At 37.7% G+C, this 20590-nt stretch overlaps 1 protein-coding gene and 1 pseudogene across 7 annotated transcripts in view; one reads left to right on the top strand and one right to left on the bottom strand.

Annotated features, from left to right (window-relative positions):
• Positions 1-20590, top strand: part of USP40 (ubiquitin specific peptidase 40) — a 79475-nt gene that overhangs the window by 23450 nt on the left and 35435 nt on the right. For 5 of the 7 annotated variants that reach the window (XR_006268205.1, XR_006268206.1, XM_043462023.1 and 2 more), the window contains 7 exons: positions 6383-6683; positions 10324-10405; positions 12232-12403; positions 15544-15628; positions 16431-16501; positions 17168-17487; positions 20158-20281. Coding sequence is in view for 5 of the 7 variants with exons in the window: in XM_043462023.1 (XP_043317958.1) it covers positions 6383-6683; positions 10324-10405; positions 12232-12403; positions 15544-15628; positions 16431-16501; positions 17168-17487; positions 20158-20281 (1155 nt within the window). In the remaining 2 variants the exon portion in view is untranslated. The other 2 variants (XM_043462025.1, XM_043462026.1) reach the window with 2 other exon arrangements.
• Positions 1176-1267, bottom strand: LOC122437543 (annotated as a pseudogene).

The raw sequence follows: 20590 nt of genomic DNA, 5'->3' as shown, positions 1-20590 counted from the left end.
TTCTGGCATTCATCCACATTTCACTTGCTCTTTCTTTGACACACAATTCTACTAAACTTGGCAGTCTGGTTTTCTTGTCCATAAGATGAGCAAAAGCTGGCAATGCTAGAATTGAGATAAAAACTTGACTGAAAACAAGCAAAGCAACAAAACACTTAGTAAACATATGGAGCTATTTCTTGTAGAAGCAAGGTGCTTACGTGCTTCTGTCCGTATTTAAGTTCATCTTTTAATCAGACCACAATTCATAAATGAAGTTATTGACCCTGAGTTCATAGACAGTCTTAGGTTTTCAATCAAAATGATTGGATCAGTGTTTCAGTATTTTACTATTAAGTATGTTATCAGCTGTGCAGGGGCTTTAATGTTTTGTTTTTAAATAAAAATCTTCATAAGTTTGAGGAAGTTAGCTTTTACTCATAGTTGACTGGTAGTTTTATCTCTTTTTTTCTTTGAAGCTAATTTGTGCTTTTATTTGCCAATATAACTTAACTACAGTGGCTTGCAAACTTTTTTGACCTAAAAAATATATTTTACATCACAGTCCAGTAAACACATGTGTATAAAACATGTATACTTATCTGTATAATAAATTTATTGAGCAATTTTACAACAAAATTAATAAGGTACAGAACTTTCCCATATTCCCCTTCCCCACAACATGCATAGATGTTGTCAACATCATTCATCAGGGTGGTTGGTTGGTTAGCTTGTTTTTCCTAAATCAAAGATGAACTCTATTGATGTTTTATAATCACCAAAGTCCACAGTGCATCTTAGGATTCCTTCTAATGAAGTAAGTAGTACTACATTCTGTGGGTTTGAAAAAAAAAAGTATAATGACATATATCCATTGTTATAAGGTCATACAAAGTATTTTCACTGCACTAAAAAATTGTATTCTGTGTATTCATCTCCCCTCACTCCCAGACTCCTAGCAACCACTAATCTTTTTATTGTATTCATAGTTTTGCCTTTTCTAGAATGGCATAAATAGTTGAAATCTCTCTTTCTTTCAAAGCCTTTATATTTCTGTGACCACTCTTGGCCCACACATTCATGGGCTAGACAGACTCTTAAGTAGCAAACTTCACCACTAAATGTTGCAACTTTCCTTCCAATATTGAACCTTGTCCCACTGGTCCTGCCCAACAGCCACATGAAATGCAGAGGACACGTATAGAGTATTTGGTCATAGGAAGGCCACAAGTTTTATGGCCCTTGTCACAGTGAACCCAGATTCCTTTTGGGTGTGTTATAAGCAGCTGATAGTTGTATCTTGCATAGAGGTTGGAGTTTATCAAATGTTCTTTGTTGACATTTATTGATGTGACCATGTGGCTCTTTTCTTTTACTCTGTTAATGTAGTGAATTCTTTTGACTTTTTTCAATGTTAAAGCAAATCTTACATTTCTGGGATAAATCACATTTAATCATGACATAGTTTTATGTATTTCTGTTATTTATATTTGGCTTCCCTTGCAGCTCAGTCAGTAAAGAATCTGCCTGCAATGCAGGAGACCCAGGTTCGATTCCTGGGTCGGGAAGATCCCCTGGAGAAGGAAATGGCTAATATTTGGCTCATATTTTATTAAGGATTTTGTCCCTATGTTTATGAGAGATCTGAGTGTTTAACTTCCTTTTTTGTAGTATCTTTGTCAGATTTTATTATCAGAGTTAGGACTCAAATTGGGAAATTCTCACTTATTTATATTCTTTTATATTTTTTATATTCTCTTTTATATTCTCACTTTTATATATTCTTATATATTTTTATATTCTTTTTTATATTCTCACTTTTTTATATTAAAATTCTCAGAAAGAATTTTTCTGAGATAGATTATTATGTCTTTCTTAAATGTTTGATAAAGCTAGTTAGACCTGAAATGTTTTTATGGGAAGTTTTTTATATTATAGTTTTAATTTGTTTGTAGAGTTACTTAACATTTTTATTACTTTTTAGATTGTCTTAGAAAATTATATTTTTAAAAGAATTTGTCCTTTTATATGTGGTGTCAAATTTATTGGCATGAAGTTGTTCAGAGTATCTCATATTATCTTTTTTAGTGTCTGTAGGACCTTAAGTTCTTCATTTTCATTCCTGAAATTAGTAATTTGTGTTTGCTTACTTTTTTTCATAAGTCTTGCCTTAGGGCTTACCAAATTTTAATAAAACAGCTTTTCAAAAAACAACTTTTACCTTTATTTTCTACTCATCTGTTTTCAACTTCACTGATTTCTGTTTTAGTTATTTCCTCCCTTTCACCTCTGGGATTTAATTTAATCATCCTTTTCTATCTTCTTGGGTTGGTATCTCAGTTGTTTTATAAAACATGCTTTTAAATCATAATTTCCTTCTTAGCGCTGATTTGTGCTCCATCGCCCAATCGTGTCCGACTTTTTGTGACCCAGGGATTAGCCCAACCTGCCAGGCTCCTCTATCTGTGGGATTCTCCAGGCAAGATTACTGGAGTGGGTAACCATTGCCTTCTCCAGAGGATCTTCCTGACCCAGGAATTGAATCTGGGTCTCCTGCATTGCAGGTGGATTCTTTCCCGTCTGAGTCATGGTCCTTGCCTTCAAATCTACTTTGTTTGGTATTATTACCCACTTTGCACCAAGCTTTCTAATGCAAGTGTGTCTATTGTAAACAGTTTGAAGTTGGGTTTTGTTGATTTTGGAAAATTGTGATTTTTAAGGAATTTAACCTCTTAAAGTGTCAAATTTGTTAGCATAAAGTTGTTTGAAATACTACCATATTATCCTTTTAAGATCTATAGGACCTATAGGACCCTATTTCATTTCTGATATTGGTAATTTGTGTTTTTTAGATTTCTTTTTCATCAGTCTTGCTAGGGGTTTATCAAGGTTATTAACCTTTTCAAAGAAACAGCTTTGCATTTGTTTTTCTCTTTTGTTCATCTGTTTTCTATCGAATAATAGAGTTTGATAGTCTCCCTTTTAATTAGAATGTTCAGTCCATTTAATTTTAATATATTAATTTGTATAGTTGTTGAATTCGTCATCTAGCCATTCTGTTTTTATTTGCCTCCTCTATTCTTTGTTCCCTTTTTTTTCTTTCTTGCCTTTTGAATTAATCAGGTAATTTTTAATGTTTTATTTTTGCCTCCTCTGTTGACTTTTGGCTGTAGTGCTTTAATTTTTAACTTAGGGATTACACTATACATAAGTTAGTATTGTAATTTACAAACCAATAATGTAACGCTTCATGTACCACGTAAGAGGCTTACAGTAGTATAATTCCATTTTACCACTCATCCTTTTCTGCTGTTGTCTTGTATCTTACCGTTATTTGTAAATGCACCATGTGTTTGTATGTATGTATGTGTTTCCTTTAAACATTTAAGTGACTTTTAAAGAAATTAATGAAAAAATCATGTTTTATTTTACCCTTTCTGGTGTTTATTGTTCCTTCCTGCATGTCCAAGTTTACATCTAATATCCTTTCCCTTCAGCCTAGAGAGCTTCCTTTAGTGTTTTTCTGGGCATCTAGAACTGCAGGCAAAAATATTGTCAGTTTTTGTTTGATATTTTTATTTTGCTTTCGTTTTTTTAAATGGCATTCTTGCTGGATGTAGGATTTTAGGTTAGTAGTTTTGTTGGTTTCTCGGCGCTTTAAAATGTCATGTTATCGTGCTCCGGCTTTTCCTTTATTTTGGCTGAGAAGTCGGTGTCACTTAAATGTAACGTGTCTTTTTTTTCTGTTTACTTTTAAGATCTTCTCTTTATCTTTGGTCTTTAGTAGTTTAGTAATAATGTGTCTTGGTATGGCATTCTTTGTGTTTATTTGCTTTGTATCTGCTAAGTTTTTTTATATCTGAGGCTTGAAATCTTTCTTCAGTTTTGGCCATTATATTTTCAATTTATTTTTCTGCTCTATTATCTCTCTCTTCTTCAAAACCTACAGTTACATATATATTGGACTATTCAGTATTTCCTCACTGGTCGTAGATATTCTCGTAGGGTTTTGCGGGTTTTTTTCCCCCACCTTGGCTCCAATTTGGGTAATTTCCATTGACCTGTCTTCCGCTGTATCCAGTCTTCTGTCAAGCCCAGCCAGTGAATTCTTTTGTTTCAGTTATTGTCTTATTCAGCTGTAGATTTTTCACTTGGGTCTTATTTAAAATGCCTGTTTCTTTGCTGAAATTCCGCATTTGAACCTACTCTGTACATCCTTTCCTATAAATTTATGTATTTCAATAACTTTACTATTAAAACATCTGAATTATTTCTGGGTCTGTATTCACTTTTTTGTCTCTTGTGAATTGATTGTCTCATCTCTTTTTTATGAATCACATTGTCCTATTTCTTTGCATGCCATATACTCATATTACTTGTTGGACATTGTGGAGTATGTGTTTTAGAGGCCGTGGATTGTAAGAGTTTTTCATTATAATCTAACAAACCCTTAAGTAATTTTGAATCACTTTGAGTCTGTGGAAGCTTCATTTGGGGCTTTGGTAGGGTGGATCTGTTGTAGTTTAGCTGACAGTCCTGGGGAGTAGCTGTTAGTCCTGGGGCCTGCGTGGTCCTCCCTGTTAAGGCAGAGGTTAGCAAACATGGGCAGGCTAGGGATTGCTGCCCTATTTTGTACAGCCCCCAGCTAAGAACTGTCTTTACATTTTCAAACAGTTATGTTTAAAAATGTGCTCAGGTTTGCCTTTTAGCCCACAAAGCCTAAAATATTACTGTCTGGCCCTTTACAGAAAAGTTTACCAATCCCTGACCTAAGACGGGACCCTTCTAGAATCCCAGTGGAAAGCCTGAGGTGTTTGTTGTATGCCTCAGACTTGGCAGGACTTCAGCTCCATGCTCTTCCTGTCCAGCAGCAGGGGGCCAAAATCTCTGCTCATATCTTGGATCTCCCAGCTGTTGCTTTCTGCTCGGTCCCTTGAGTCTCAGACTGTACATGTGCCATTCAAAAGTCAGCCAAGAGGAAAAAAAGTCAGCCAAGGATGGGAGGAGATTTTGATATAGGGTTACTTCTGGAATTTTGTCTTTCACTCTCCTGCCTCTCTGGCATTCTCAAATTCTGCTTCCTGAGTCCAGTAGGACTCCTGCTCTTCACTTGAACTCTCTTCTCCATTGTTCTGTGCAGCAGACGGGGAAGTGGCAGGTCAGTGCTGAGCTCACCTAGCTCGTTTCCCTTTTTGAAGGGTAATGCCCCCCCCACCCCCACTTTGTTTTTGGTTACTCTTCAAACAGTTGTTTTCTTTATTTTGCTTAAAGTTTATGATTTTTAATCAGTGGGGTTAGTCTAATAATAAAATTCTCTGCCATTACTGGGACCAGACTACACTGAAGTTTGAGGTTTAAAAGAGTTAATCTTCAACTACCGAACAAAGGAAAAAATTGCTATATGGAAAGTATTCATTACTCAGAGGTTTCATATTATTATTTTATTGTACTTAAAATTATTATTTTACTGTAACTTAGCTACAAAACTATATTACCGTCTGTTATATATAGTGTTAACAGTATTACCTCTGGGTCATCTGTTTGATCAGAGAGTATGCATCATTATAAATTCTTCCTTTCCAAGAGAAAAATGAGAAAATCACCTTTCTGTGTTGTTCGATGAGCTAAGAAAGTGTTCCATATGCCCCCAAGTGATTTTCTGTGTGAAGTAGTTTGTGCTGAGAGAAAAGGAAGTGATACAGGCCATGTAGAGATTAGGGAATCAGAGAAGAGTGGAGTAGGGGTGGAAAGGTGGGGTAGGCTGGGGAAGAAAAGTTTTTTTCTTCCTAATCCTTTAGCTGGAGGAATTTGAGCATCTTTGAGATTATGGCTTAACCTTTCAATGTTTTGATTTCTTGAGCTATACCCTGTCAGCTTCCAGGAAAGACAATACTTAATTTAGTTCATGTAAGCTTGTAGTTATGACTATATCCCATAGTCTGTCGGGATTATCTTCTATGATGCTTCATTGTGTAATTTCCTTTGTTTTGTGCTTTGTTTGGATTGTTTTAAAGATTTTGAAAGTGTTTATTCTATGTAATCTGTTTCAGTAAAGACTTTTTAAAACAGCATTAAAACAGTCATTGAGATATAATTAAAACATGTTTAAGATCACAGGGCATGTGCTGAGAGGCTAGGGCCCAGGGGTAGGAATGTCCAAAAAAAAACCAAAACACCAAAAAAGATTGTGTCATGGCAGCTTTCTCCCTGGATATAGCTTTTAGACTGTTCAACAGAAAGCACTCCGGATTTTATTAAATGTTTTATTATGGCCCAAATGAAATTTTTTTCCCTCTTAACTGGCCAGGCCAAAAAGTTGACATACACAGAAAGGAAAATTTTTTAAATCATGTCAATGAAAATTTTTTTTGTTAACCTAAGTTTGTTTTTTGTTCCTGTACAGTTTTTGCAGCTTCATTCTCAGATATTTCTGCTCAGTTCAGATGAAAGTACAGTTCGTCTATTGAAAGACTCTTCTGTCCAGGCTGAGTCTGATATCCAAAGAAATGATCAACAACTTTTCAAGACACTTACTTCAGAATCCTCAAGATTAAATGATAGACCCTCCTGTCCCCACTGGTTTGATATAAATGATTCCAGAGTCCAACCAATCAAGGAAAAGGATATTGAACAGCAATTTCAAGGAAAAGAAAGTGCCTACATGCTGTTTTATCGGAAATCCCAGTTGCAGAGACCCCCTGAAGGTATAGAAAGATAAATGTCCCTATCTGTTTAAGTTGACGACTGTAGAAGATAAACATTGAGCGCTATTTGAAGTTTTGCCCTTTTAGAAGGTTTATTCTTGGAATATTTTAAAATATTTTCAAGTTAACTAGAACTATACCAGGAAGTCAGCATTTTGTCATTTTAAAAAGATGATATATTTCTTTTTTTTTCCCACTGGGTAATAATATGAGACCATAGTTAAATTTTCAAAATGGCATTTCCACACATCATGTTTTCTTGTTGTGTGGGCAGGGCAGACACAATTGTTCTCCATTCAGGCTTGTCTCTGCAATTTGGGCATGTGTTGTCGTTGCGTTGCAAGTGGCCTTGGTCTTACTTTCATTTGTTCCCTTTTATCTTCTTTTTTCCTTTTCCTCAAGGTAATAAGTCTTTAAGCAGTTGAAGTATTTCTGAAGCCCTCTTTGCTGAATCTTCTAAGAGAACTCATACCATGGTGGAGGTTAAACACTGAGATCCACAATGATAGATTTTTGAGCTTAAGCTACTAACATTAATTAGTCTGTAAGACTTTTTTTAAATCATTTCCCAGAATTTGTGCAAAAGTGAAAAATCCTAACAAGGAAAGCTGTTTAGATTGAGACATATCAATCATGACAGATGAGGATACTGTTCTTGGAGAATGAGAATAGTGATCATTTTTATAAAGAATAAGAATAAAGCAGTTACTGATTTGCAATGAATCAAAGGAAATTAACTCTCTGGACCTGAAACAGTAACAATTATGTAATGGTTCTATTGACCAGAAAGGTTTTTTCCCCTGAGGGGAAAAAATCTGGTAATGGTTCTGATAAAAAATATTGAAGAAAAATTGATTTCACAATTGTAGAAATATATATCAGTTTTTTCAGATGACATGTTATTTTTTTCACTGAATTGAACTTCAGTGTGTATATAATTAGAATATGTACTAAGTGACAATTTTCCAGTTAGCTTAGGACTTAAATAAAGGTCCAGCCAAAATCTTGATGGTTTTTTAGGGGGTTGAAGGGATGGAACTTGGCAAAATGATTCTAAAATTCACCTCAAAAGATAAATTAATAAAAACTGAAGAGAGAATGCTAAAGGAAAATTTACTCTATCAGTGTAAACATATTTATAATGCTGTAGTAATTAAGACAATGTAGCACTAATGCAGAGGTAGACAGATCATTGAGCAATAAGCCCAGAAGCTGATCTAAGTATTTTTAGGATTTTAATCCATGAAAAGGTAGCCTTTCAGATAAATAGGGGGAAAATTAATTACTCTGTAAATATAACTGGGAAGTTGGTTAATTGCTCATCACTTGAATTAACAGTTGGTACAAATATTTGTCCCTTTCATGAAATTATACTTTCTTTAATGTTTATGTAAAAAAGAAGCCTTAAAATGTATAAAATGTAGATATTTTTCTGATCTTAAGATAGAAGAGACCTTTCTTAGCTTGAAAGCAACAAAAAAAATGAAGGAAGAGTGATACAAACCTTAATTGTGTATGTGTGTTAGTCACTTAGTTGTGACTAATGCTTGTGACACTTTGTGACCCCTTGGACTATAGCCTGCCAGACTCCTCTGCCCATGGAATTCTCCAGGCAAGAATACTAGAGTGGGTAACCATTCCCTTCTCCAGGGGATCTTCGCAACCTAGGGGTTGAACCTGGCCTCCTGAATTGCAGGGAAACTCTTTACCATCTGAACCGCCAGGGAAGCCCACATAAACCCTATTACACAGTGCCAAAAGGCAAATGACAAGCTAGTGGAAAACAGAAAAATATATAACATATTTATTTTCCCTGTCTGTAGAGTGCTCTTAAATTTACTCCATTGTGCTCAGTAGTAAATTGGAAAAAGGATATAAAAATGTACAGAAGAAGAAATATGAACAACCAATAAACTGCCAAAAAAGATCTATCTAGCCCATAACCAAAAAACATGAATCATAACAGCAGTGACTTTTTTCCTCCTAAATCAAGTATTTCTATTAATCTGGTTCTCAACAATTAGCACTTCCTTTACATTTGGTAGGTATATAAAATAATACAACTGGTTTGGTTGTATGTATTTAAAAACCTTAAGCCAGTAATTGTATAGATTTGCTTTGAAATAATCAGAACTGTGTATAAATTTTTAGTTCAGAGATACTTGTTACCCCTGTTACTTTGTAGTAATGACTAACTGGACATCACCTGAATGTCCAAGAAATGGATTAATTAAGCTATTTATAGAATGGGCTACCATGCAGTCATTTAAAGCTTTGGAAAAATATTCACAGTGTATTAAATGAAAAAGCAAGTTATATATTTGTTGACTATAATCTCAATTGCTTTAAATAGGTGTGGGGTGTATGTGTGTGTATATACAGACACATTGTGTAGAATAAACACCAGAAGTATATATAAATCCTCGAAAAAAAAAGTATATAGATCACATTTTAGCAGTATTCCCTAGGAGTACAATTATAGGTGATATTTATTTCTTTTACATTAAAAAACATCATTTCTAGAACTTTTATTTATAATGATCATTTGATATCAGGAAGAAAATAGCACGTGTTCGTTTTAAAAAGTATATTTAAAAAGAGTTGAAGAAATGGAATTCTCTAGCTTGGCTTAAAGAACTGTTTACCTCTTTTATGTTTTAATATTTTCAATTTACAGATGGGAAAACTAAGATCCAGAGAAAATTAGTATTCACACAGATTGTAGAAGCTTTCCTAGCTCCCAGCACAGTCCTTTATAGTTTTCAATATTTCCTTTTCAGCAACCAGATTTTTTTTTTCATTTATTTTTATTAGTTGGAGGCTAATTACTTTACAATATTGCAGTGGGTTTTGTCATACATTGACATGATCAGCCATGGAGTTACATGTATTCCCCATTCCGATCCCCCCTCCCACCTCCCTCTCCACCCGATTCCTCTGGGACTTCCCAGTGCACCAGGCCCGAGCACTTGTCTCATGCATCCAACCTGGGCTGGTGATCTGTTTCACTATAGATAATATACATGTTTCAATGCTGTTCTCTCGAAACATCCCACCCTCACCTTCTCCCACAGAGTCCAAAAGTCCGTTCTGTACATCTGTGTCTCTTTTTCTGTTTTGCATATAGGGTTATCATTACCATCTTTCTAAATTCCATATATATGTGTTAATATGCTGTAATGTTCTTTATCTTTCTGGCTTACTTCACTCTGTATAATGGGCTCCAGTTTCATCCATCTCATTAGAACTGATTCAAATGAATTCTTTTTAATGGCTGAGTAATATTCCATGGTGTACATGTACCACAGCTTCCTTATCCATTCATCTGCTGATGGGCATCTAGGTTGCTTCCATGTCCTGGCTATTATAAACAGTGCTGTGATGAACATTGGGGTGCACGTGTCTCTTTCAGATCTGGTTTCCTCAGTGTGTATGCCCAGAAGTGGGTTTGCTGGGTCATATGGCAGTTCTATTTCCAGTTTTTTAAGGAATCTCCACACTGTTCTCCATAGTGGCTGTACTAGTTTGCATTCCCACCAACAGTGTAAGAGGGTTCCCTTTTCTCCACACCCTCTCCAGCATTTATCAGCAACCAGATTTTATTTAGTCAGCCCAAGTTAATGAAAAGTTTTGTTCACAGCTCGAGCTAACCCACGATACAAGGTTCCATGTCATTTGCTGAGTGAAATGGATGCAGCTAACATTGAACTACAAATAAAAAGGTAATTTTAAGTTTCTTTTAGAATTTGAATGGTTTTTCTGGGAAGCAAAGACATAATTGAGGTCTTAAGTATTCAGTAATGAAAATTAAAGAAGAAAAAAAGTCAACTATTGCCAATGTCTTGTTATAAGCTGCTGAATTTTAATACTGAGAGTATCTTTTACTTTGAAATTACCCTTATCTGTGAGAGTGATGAAATAATGACACTTAAATGGCCATTGTTAAGTAGAGATCGAAGTCTAAGAAAACTAGAGAAATCTGAGCACGCGATTGTACTGAATGAGTTATTTCCTCGGCACAGACAGAGTCTGTCATGAAAACTCCCCCTCGTGTGTAAGTAGTTGTGGAGAACTGGCCTGTAGTGACAGCACACCAGAGACAGGCAAAAGGGAGGAAATGTGGGGTCTGCAGACTGTTTGGCTCAATGTCAGTCTTGGGCAAAAACCTACAATGGGTTATTAAATGGATGATTTGTGAGAACTTGATGATCTCAACATTTTTCTTTTGAGGTCTAACCTTGGACCGTGAAGAACTGGTTTTTTATTTGTTTTCTGGGTTGGTGGGTCCATAGGGTATTGGATTAGGGAAATGGATGTTCCTTCAGTCTTCTTATAGACCCAAGGGGCTACATACATAGCAGGTATGTGTTCAACATTTTTATCATTGATTTGAAGCTGAGAAAAAATAAATTGATTGAACAGCAAATTAAAATCTAAGGAAATAGATCTCAACAAAAATCAAGGCACTAAAAATAGAAAAATTTATCAGAGTCAAATATCTGAAGTGTGAAAAATAACCAACCTCCATGAGTGGTGTGGATTAGCAGTTAGTATTAAAAACAGGAACAACCCAGGGGGTTTTTAGTCAATCAGCACTAGGCTTTACACTGTGGTCATCAAAAGCTAGTGTGTCTTTGACCGCATTCACAGAACTGTGCCTGAGGTACCTGAGTGGTGGCTACAGCCAGATGAGTCATCTAGCTCTCCACTGACTGGGCTCTGGAGTGTTTTTGGTGCAGTGCCTCACAGAAGCTCCATGGATTCAGAACTGTAGCAGACGCAAGGCTGCTGCTGAGGACATAGGACCTGGAGAGAGTAGACTCCAGGGATCGTGAGGCTGACTTCAAATAGTTTACGGGAGAGTCTGTGAGGTCTAGTGGAAGTAAGGAGGAAAATAGAAGTTGTAACCCCTTCATGGATCACAGCCTTGTCGTGGCGAAGGGGCTTGCGTAACTCAATGAAGCTATGAGCCATGCCGTGCAGGGCCACCCAAGACGGACGGGTCATGGTGGAGAGTTCTGACAAAACGTGGTCCACTGGAGGAGGAAATGGCAAACCACTCCAGTATTCTTGCCACAGGAACCCAATGAACAGCATGAAAAGGCAAAAGGATATGACACTGCAAGATGCGCTCCCCAGGTCAGAAGGTGTCCAGTGTGCTACTGGGGAAGAGTAGCGGACAATTGCTAATAGTTCCAGAAAGAATGAAGCGGGTGGGCCACAGCGCTTACCACGGTTTTAGGAGCATGTTTCCAGCATTTTGTTCGTAATGATAATCTCAGGATTGGAAGATTTCAAGTGTCAATATTTGTTCAGAGTAATACTGCACAGCATACATTAAAACCATTTTCCTTGGAATTCATGGTGGCAGAGCTGTTAATTGAGAAACTGAAATGAGACATCTTGGAGCATGGAAGAAAAGAATGTTAATTATAATTACTTAAGTGGAGAACTTCTTTATATTGTAAATCAGATATTTTTGGTTTGAGATAAAACCGTATCTTTTATAAAAACATGGCATTTATGTGTTTCTTATGCCTCTTTAAAGGGCAGAATGTGATTCTACAAACAATACTGTTGAATTGCATCTCCACCTCGGCCCCCATTATCATTTCCTCAATGGGGCTCTGCACCCAGTAGTGTCTCAAACAGAAAGCATGTGGGATTTGACCTTTGATAAAAGGAAAACTTTAGGAGATCTTCGACAATCAATATTTCAGGTAATTTAGCCTCACTTCCTCTTAACAGACATTAAGGTCCATCTCAAGCTGGTTTTCGTTTTTAAACTTCTGTTTAGGATTCAGCTATTTATTTATCACAGCAGCTTAGGAAAATCCTACATCTGCCACTTCTATAGAGGGTGGCCCAAATGTCTCCCCTCACTTGTCAGTATTTTTAAAGAACTCTTCTTCACAGTCAAGACTCAAAGGGTCCTGTCAGCATGTTTTCAGAGAAGAAGCAAGCCTGGTGTATTTAATTTGGGGGAGAGAAAGAGTATAAGGTTGTCTGTTTCAGGGAAAATAAATGAAAGAGAATTGCTTTTTAAAAGGAGTAAAAAGATAGATAATTATGTTGCCTAAAGCCAAGAGCCACTAAACAAATAAAAGCAACTAACTTTTCTTCCTTTCATTGTGTAACAACTTTATTAACAAGATTCCTAAGGGAAGGAAAATGTCTACTGGTCTATAGTAAAAACAAACATGGTTATAATAATGGTCGCAAATCATTTATCCAGTTGTATTTTAATGACAATAATAGTGCTGTTTATTTTGCTTACAGTGCTTTCATATAAATTGTATCATTTGCTTCTTCTACTCCGGAAGGACAAGATAGCCCCATTTTAAAGATGCGAAATTGTGACTTAAAGAGATCTGATGGCTTGCCTAGGGTCAGGCATTAGTTAGCAGTAGAACTCGAACTCCAGCCCTGGTTTCCCTACTGTTTCTTTTTCTTAATTTTACTTTACCCCACACTACATCCTGTCAAGGAAAAGAGCAATAGAAAATGGAAGCGCTCCCCCATAGAAATAAATGAATTTTCTGAAAAACTGTATCATTTATCAAAATTATTAGCTTTCTTTTGAGTTTCCCCTTGTACAAAGAAAAGCAGGCCAATTTCTTTAACTTTAGTTGATTTGAATGATATTTTAATACAGGATCAGGATTTCTAAAATTGTCTAATACTTCTCAATTTTTCCATTAAAAGTTTATTTCTGAGCCAACCCTGACAGTGTTGATATAGGTAGACTTGGGGATTGACCCTGCTTAGGGTAAGGTTTCAGTTGGAGAAGGCCTTGGTCACTAACGTTGAGATTCATGCCAGTCATCCCTGTGGTGTTTTAAGTGTACATCTCTGTTACCTTAGGGCTTCCAGCTGGTGCAGTGGTGAAGAACCCCCTGCCAGTGCAGGAGATGCAGGTGACACTAGTTCAGTCCCAGGGTCAGGAAGGTCCCCTGGAGAAGGGAAGGGCAACCCACTCCAGTATGTTTCTTAATTAGTTCATTTTAATTGGAGGATAATTACAGTACTGTGGTGGTTTTTGCCATACATCGACGTGAATCGGCCATGGTACACGTGTCCCACCGTCCTGAACCCCCCTCCCACCTCTCTCCCCATCCCCTCCCTCTGGGTTGTCCCGGTGCACCACCTTTGAGTACTCTGCCTCATGCGTCAGACTTGCACTCGTCACCTGTTTCACATGTGGTAGCATACACATTTCAGCGCTATTCCCTCAAGTCATCCCAGCCTCGCCTTCTCCCACAGAGTCCAAAAGTCTGTTGTTTACGTCTGTGTCTCTTTTGCTGCCTTGCATATAGGGTCATCGTTACCATCTTTCTAAATTCCATATATGTGCATTAATGTACTATATTGTGTTTCTCTTTCTGATTTATTTCACTCTATATAATAGGCTCCAGTTTCATCCACCTCTTTAGAACTGACTCAGATGTGTTCTTTTTTATAGCTGAGTAATATTTCATTGTGTATATGTGCCACAACTTCCTTATCTATTTGTCTGCCAATGGACATCTAGGTTGCTTCCATGTCCTAGCTGTTGTAAACAGTGCTGCAATGAACATTGGGGTACACATGTCTCTTTCAATTCTGCTTTCCTCGGTGTGTATGCCCAGCAGTAGGATTGCTGGGTCGTATGACAGTTCTATTTCCAGATTTTTAAGGAATCTCCACACTGTTCTCCATAGTGGCTGGCTGTACCAGTTTGCATTCCCATCAACAGTGTAAGAGGGTTCCCTTTTCTCCATACCCTCTCCAGCATTTATTGTTTATAGACTTTTTGATGGTGGCCATTCTGACCAGTGTGAAATGATACCTCATTGTGGTTTTGATTTGCATTTCTCTAATAATGCCACTCCCTCCAGTATTCTTGCTTGGGAAGCCCCATGGACAGAGGAGCCTGGCAGGCTGCGGTCCTTGGGGTCGCAGAGAGTTAGATGTGACTGAGTGTGCGCTGTACGCCCGCACACACTCTGCTGTCTTAGAATTAACCCACAGGCAGGCGTCTGTACGGCTGACATAGTTCAGTGCTCATGTGTAAGTATGAGGTTTCTTATTATTATTATTATTTGTTTATTAGTCTGGGCCAGGTCTTAGTTACAGCATGCAACCTCTTGGCTGTGGCATGTAGAATCTAGTTCCCTGACCAGGGATCAAACCTGGATCCCCTGCATTGAAAGCACGGAGTCTTCCCACTGAAGACTTGCACTGAACCACCAGGGAAGTCCCTGAAGTTTCTTTTTAAGAGAACTGTCTTGTAATACTGTGGAGAGAGGCTGAATAGGACTGACCATTATGAGTGATGTTGTTTTGGTGAGGTTGCCACAGTCCTTAGACTCCTGGAGATAGAAACTTAAAAAATCCCTGCTAATCTATTGAATAAAGTGGTAATGCCACTTTTTAAATTTACAAAGGGAGACATTCCTTTCAAGAAGCAAGAATATTCATGTGTGCTGCTTCTCCCTGAATAGGGCTGATTAAACACATAATTTTTGTTCTTTGGGACCAGGATTCCTGGGCTGGCACACAGATCACTTTGCCTTCTGATAAAAGTGGTCTTCCAATAAATTAAGTAGAAATGGTTGTTGTTGAGAAGGTCACTGTGCTCTTTGTGTTTGTCAAGGTTCTTTCATCATTAATGGATGTGAGATTAACTGTCTTTGGATTTGACTAAGTTAATGATGAAAAATGCCTTCTTCCCCCGTTTTTGGTGCTGGGTAGGCATTGTTGTATTCGTTTGTATCAGCTACATAAAGAAATTGGCACAGTACTCTTCCTTATTTTATCTGGAAAAGTAATCTCTGTGTTATTTTTCATTGTCTTCTTTTCTTTCATTCATGTCCTGCAGCTGTTAGAATTTTGGGAAGGAGATATGGTTCTTAGTGTTGCAAAGTTTGTACCAGCAGGACTTCATGTTTGCCAGACACTTAATGGTAAGATAAATATTAAGACACAGCAACTTATTTTGTATATTTGCATTTTTTGTGGGGCTCATATGATTTTCTACTCTTGGCCAGTTCCCCCCTACCTACTACTTTTCTTAGCAACTAAACAAAAATTTTTAAAGCTTTGGAAATTTTTTTTATATTACCACAAACTTCTGATCAAAATGGTTTGAAACTATTTAAATATTTAATACAGCTTGGTTTTTTAAGCCAGTTCCCAACTTCAGATTTGGTAACAAGACAAAAGCACTTTAAGAGCTTAAAAGTACTTCCTTTAAACAACAACAAAACATTAATACCAGTAACAGCAGTAACATTTATCTTGGACTTATGGAGCCAAAGACCAAGACAAGTGTTTGTATAAATTCTCATTTGATTTCACAAAATTCTTTTATCCCCGTTTCATAAATGAGAAAACAGCATAGAGGCTTGAAGTCCACAAGATTGTACAGCTAATTAGTGGTGGAGTGAGGACCATGTGATGTGTAAGTCTTCTCTATACTCACAGTGTCAAGTACAGTTGACCTTTAATATTGATTCTTTTTTCCTGCTATCATGCTCACAAAGATTTCAGGGAAAATGAAAATGAAGAGGAAAAAAAAGTAAAGAGTATGATGGAAGGAATAAAGATTAAAAAATAATACCAGTATAACAACCATAATTACTTCCTTTTTCTTAATTTCCCTTAATGAGAATGCTTTTTCAAACAAATGTTTGAGCTCTGTCTTTAAAATTTTTTTTTTTTTTGAGGATCATAAGAACAGTTTCACTGATACTCTCATCTTCCTAGGAGATGACCTGACACTGTGTGAAATTGAAATCGCTGATGGAGAAGACATCTTTGTATGGAATGGGGTGGAGGTAAATAAGTGTTGAAGAAATGTCCTGAGAGTTTTGGATATTTTTTAAGTTATTATGATAAAATTTTATTCGGCACATGTGACAGCGCATATATTAGAAGAGTGCTGAAATGTCCAATAAATTCTAAGTCCAATCCGTGCTGGTCATATGTTCAGGGATAGTTGTAGAACATCTCCATGGGGCCAGGCTGTGTGTCAGAAGCTAGATGCAAAGGTGAGTATTCAGTCTGTGTCCTTCAGGCATGAGGTGTAAGCCACTGCACTGAGCTCGGTGCCCAGGATGGTCCGTCCGGACTCGGGATGAGGACTCAGCAGGACAGGACGCCGTACTGAGTAGAGGTGGAGATGACTAGGGGAGTGCAGTCAAGAAAGGGGTGAGGAGCATCTCACCCCTCCATGGACCTCGGTCCTCCTCATTTCTTAACCACCTCTGAGGACTCATGTGTCTGTCTCCACTGGAGATCTGTCTCCTAAAAAGTAAATGATGGCTAAGAGCTTCAAAATCTAAAGCTGTGCTTCTGATACTTGAAGGAGATTTTGTGAAAACTTTATTTCACTTGAAAAAAAAAATGAGAATTATTCTATGAACATCTTTTACTGCATTACTATGTTGATTTAACTTTGGCCAATATGAACTGTACTAATGGTTGACTTGATATTGTTGTAGGTTGGCGGAATCCAGATTCCAACTGGTAGCGACTGTGAACCTCTGCTTTTAAATGTTCTTCATGTAGCAACAAGCAGTGAGGGAGAGGAGTGTCAGCAGTTGAAAGAATCTCCACATGTCTTTCCATCTAATGCAGAAATAGGCACTGTATTCACAGCTCTAGCAATTCCAGAGGGAGTCATCTTAATCAACAACACTGAATCTAGAGATGAAGAGAACTGGACCACCATTCCCAAGGAAGACTTGAAAAAGACATTCAGAGAGCAAGGCCTCAGAAACGGAAGCTCAGTTTTAATCCAGGGCTCTCATGATGGTAACAGGTAACATGCTAAAAAGAGAATGCTTCTTAAAGTTATTTTAGTTACAATGCTACCTCTTAGTAGAACTCTAAAGCTTTTTGTTAATAATGATAAGAGTTAAATGTTTCTTTTTATTTCTAGACATTGTGTTCTATATATCATAAATAGGAATGTTCTTGGTTAGGCGACCGGGAAAAATATGATATTGTAATGTGGTTTCTTTTTTTTTTTAATTTGGTAAATGTGGTAACTGAATAATACAGGTATAGGCTGTGTAGGTTATATACAGTGTAGGTTAGTTGGCAATAAAGCAGAATCCTATCAAATAATTATAATCAGTACTCATCTTAAGACTGAGGACACATTCTCACAAAGAAAGTTCCCGAAATTTTTCATGAGAAGGGTATTATGACTTGTCTGCCTTGTCACAAGAATCTCAGAAGGCAGTTCAGTTTTTTGTTAGAACCTGTTTGCCATTCTCCAGCTGCCCAGGTAGGGCAGTTATGTGGGGAGATACACCCTTGATTCCTGTAAGTCACATTTGAAGTTTAGAAGTGTTCCTCTCTTCATTTTTGTTACCCATGTCTGTGCCAGTACATTTCTATGATCGGTGTATCATATACCGTAAGCCCCCCAGTTTCCATCCATTGAAGACTTCAGATTATGACCAGTGAATCAGTTTTCTGCTTTATCAGTGCTGTGAATGCACTTAGATCACAGAGGCCCTGTGTTATTAGTGGCTGTGACATAGAGAAGCAGGGCGCTTGTGAACTGTGTTTATTTTGTATTACGCTTACCACTCTCTTTTCAACAAGTGTTTTCCAGACACTTATTTGCCCACCTTGTTTGTTTAACTTAAACTTTTATTATATATTTCTTTTCAGAAAGTAATATACATTTTTCAGGACTTGGGAGATGCAGGGGTGAAAACAGGAGCCCCAGAACAGCAGACCTGTACCTGTCTGCACTGCGCACTCGTGCGGTGTCCACCTCCCTCAGCTTTCTGAGTGCGAATAACTGGGGGCTTGTTTTGAAGGTTTTTTTTCTTTTAAACACCATAGTGACAGTTTTGTAGATAGTTATATCCTGCTTCCCCTCATGTTTGAAGTCTCTTCATACACCTCATTTCATGGCTGCATAATAACCTGTGTTGTGTTTACCCGCCTGTGCTCCTGTGAGGAGTGGGCAGGGACGAGGCCTCAGGGACTAGCTGCCTGGCTTTGTTTTTTGCTTCATCACTTACTAGTAATATGACTGTAAGCAAGTTACTTCATCTCTTTCTGCCCAGATTCTTCTGTAAAATGAGCATAATAATTAGTACCAGCTTCATACACTTGTAAGAACTGAAAGAGTTAAGAGCTTACAAGGGTTTGCACATAGTAAGTGCTAAATATTTTAGCTAGCACCCTTGTCATTACCCAGTTTTTCATTATTTGAAAGTGGTCTTCAGGGAGTATCTTTGTGCTTTAAGCTTTGCCATATTTAGGATTGCTGACTCAAGGTGGAGTCCCATTGTGGAATAACTGAAATGAAGTGTAGAATTGTGTTTTAGGGCTCTGCTGCTGCTAAGTCGCTTCAGTCGTGTCCGACTCTGTGCGACCCCATAAACAGCAGCCCAGCAGGCTCCCCCGTCTCTGGGATTCTCCAGGCAACAATACTGGAGTTGATTGCCATTTCCTTCTCCAATGCATGAAAGTGAAAAGTGAAAGTGAAGTCGCTCAGTCATGCCTGACTCTTAGCGACCCCATGGACTGCAGCCTACCAGGCTCCTCCGTCCATGGGATTTTCCAGGCAGGAGTACTGGAGTGGGGTGCCATTGCCTTCGCCAAAGGGCTCTGCTACATACTCCCAAAGAGGCCTTCTGCCGGCCCATTCAGTGCCTCTGTGAAAATTAGAAGTCACTCCTTCCTTGAGAACCTTTACTATTTTCTGTAGGAAAATCTTGTTAGAACAGGATACTCCACTGCCGTCTGCTCTCATAATAGATTTTTTTAACCTCTGTAATAAAAATACAAATACACAGTGTGTGTGGTGTGAGTGACATCCATTAGATGTGGCGTGTTTATCCAGGGGCAGCCTGCACAGTGTGCGTGCTGTCCTGCTGGTAAGCTACTTCTGCATTCTGTGGGTGGGCTTTTGGTGTGAAAGTGAAGTCACTCAGTCGTGTTCAACTCTTTGCCACCCCATGGACTGTAGCCCACCAGGATCCTCCATCCATGGAATTTTCTAGGCAAGAGTACTGGAGTGGGTTGCCATTTCCTTCACCAGGGGATCTTCCCAACCCAGGGATGGAACTCAGGTCTCCCACGTTGCAGGCAGATGCTTTACTGCCTGAGCCACCAAGGAATCCCTTTTTCAAGCTCCCCTAGTAATTACAGTACGCAGGTAGAAGTTAACAACTGATCATTCAATTACAGCAGTTCTCTCTGAAAAATGTGGCAGCAAATTATTTGTATAAGGCAAAGAATATTTGGAATCATGAATATAGACTCTATAGAATGCTAACACCGCCCTAAAAAGATAGTCAACATTCAAAAGCCCAACTCAGTAGAACTTGGTTACCTTAATTAGCCACGTTAAGTGGAAAATTTTGGAAGTGGTACCTAAGGAAAAGCATGAAGTTTCCAATCCTCTCTGATCCATAAAAGGACTGTGTGAACACACATTTTTTAACTGTCTTTTTACCTACAGTTTGTTGACAAAACAAGGGAAATGGATCAATACTGTGAATGAGATCAACTGGCTCCAAGTTAAAAATTTAAGCCAATTAGAATCTGAAGAGGAGCAAGTTAAAATATCAGCAACTCTTAACACAGTGAGTAGACTATAAATGTGGCTGACAGTTTTTTAGTTAATAGAATTTTGTTTAGAAAGCAGTAGTACCCTAATCTTTTGGAACAGTCATCTCAGTAAACTTACAAATCTTCAGAACTCACCTTTTTATTTGTAACATTTGATTATTGCTTATTTACCTTTGTTAGCCCTTGACACATTTCAAGAAATTATGTGCCTTTTTTCCCCTCCAAAGCCTAGAATTAGAATATGAGAGTTACCTTTTTAAATTAGTTCATGGAATCTCCTGACTTTGATAACTATGAAATGCTATTTTTAAGAGTTTTTTCTG

The sequence above is a fragment of the Cervus canadensis genome, chromosome 2 (assembly GCF_019320065.1).
Source record: "Cervus canadensis isolate Bull #8, Minnesota chromosome 2, ASM1932006v1, whole genome shotgun sequence".
NCBI classification, from domain to species: domain Eukaryota; kingdom Metazoa; phylum Chordata; class Mammalia; order Artiodactyla; family Cervidae; genus Cervus; species Cervus canadensis.
Note: the sequence above shows the minus strand (reverse complement) of the source record. Positions and strands in the feature narration are given on the sequence as shown.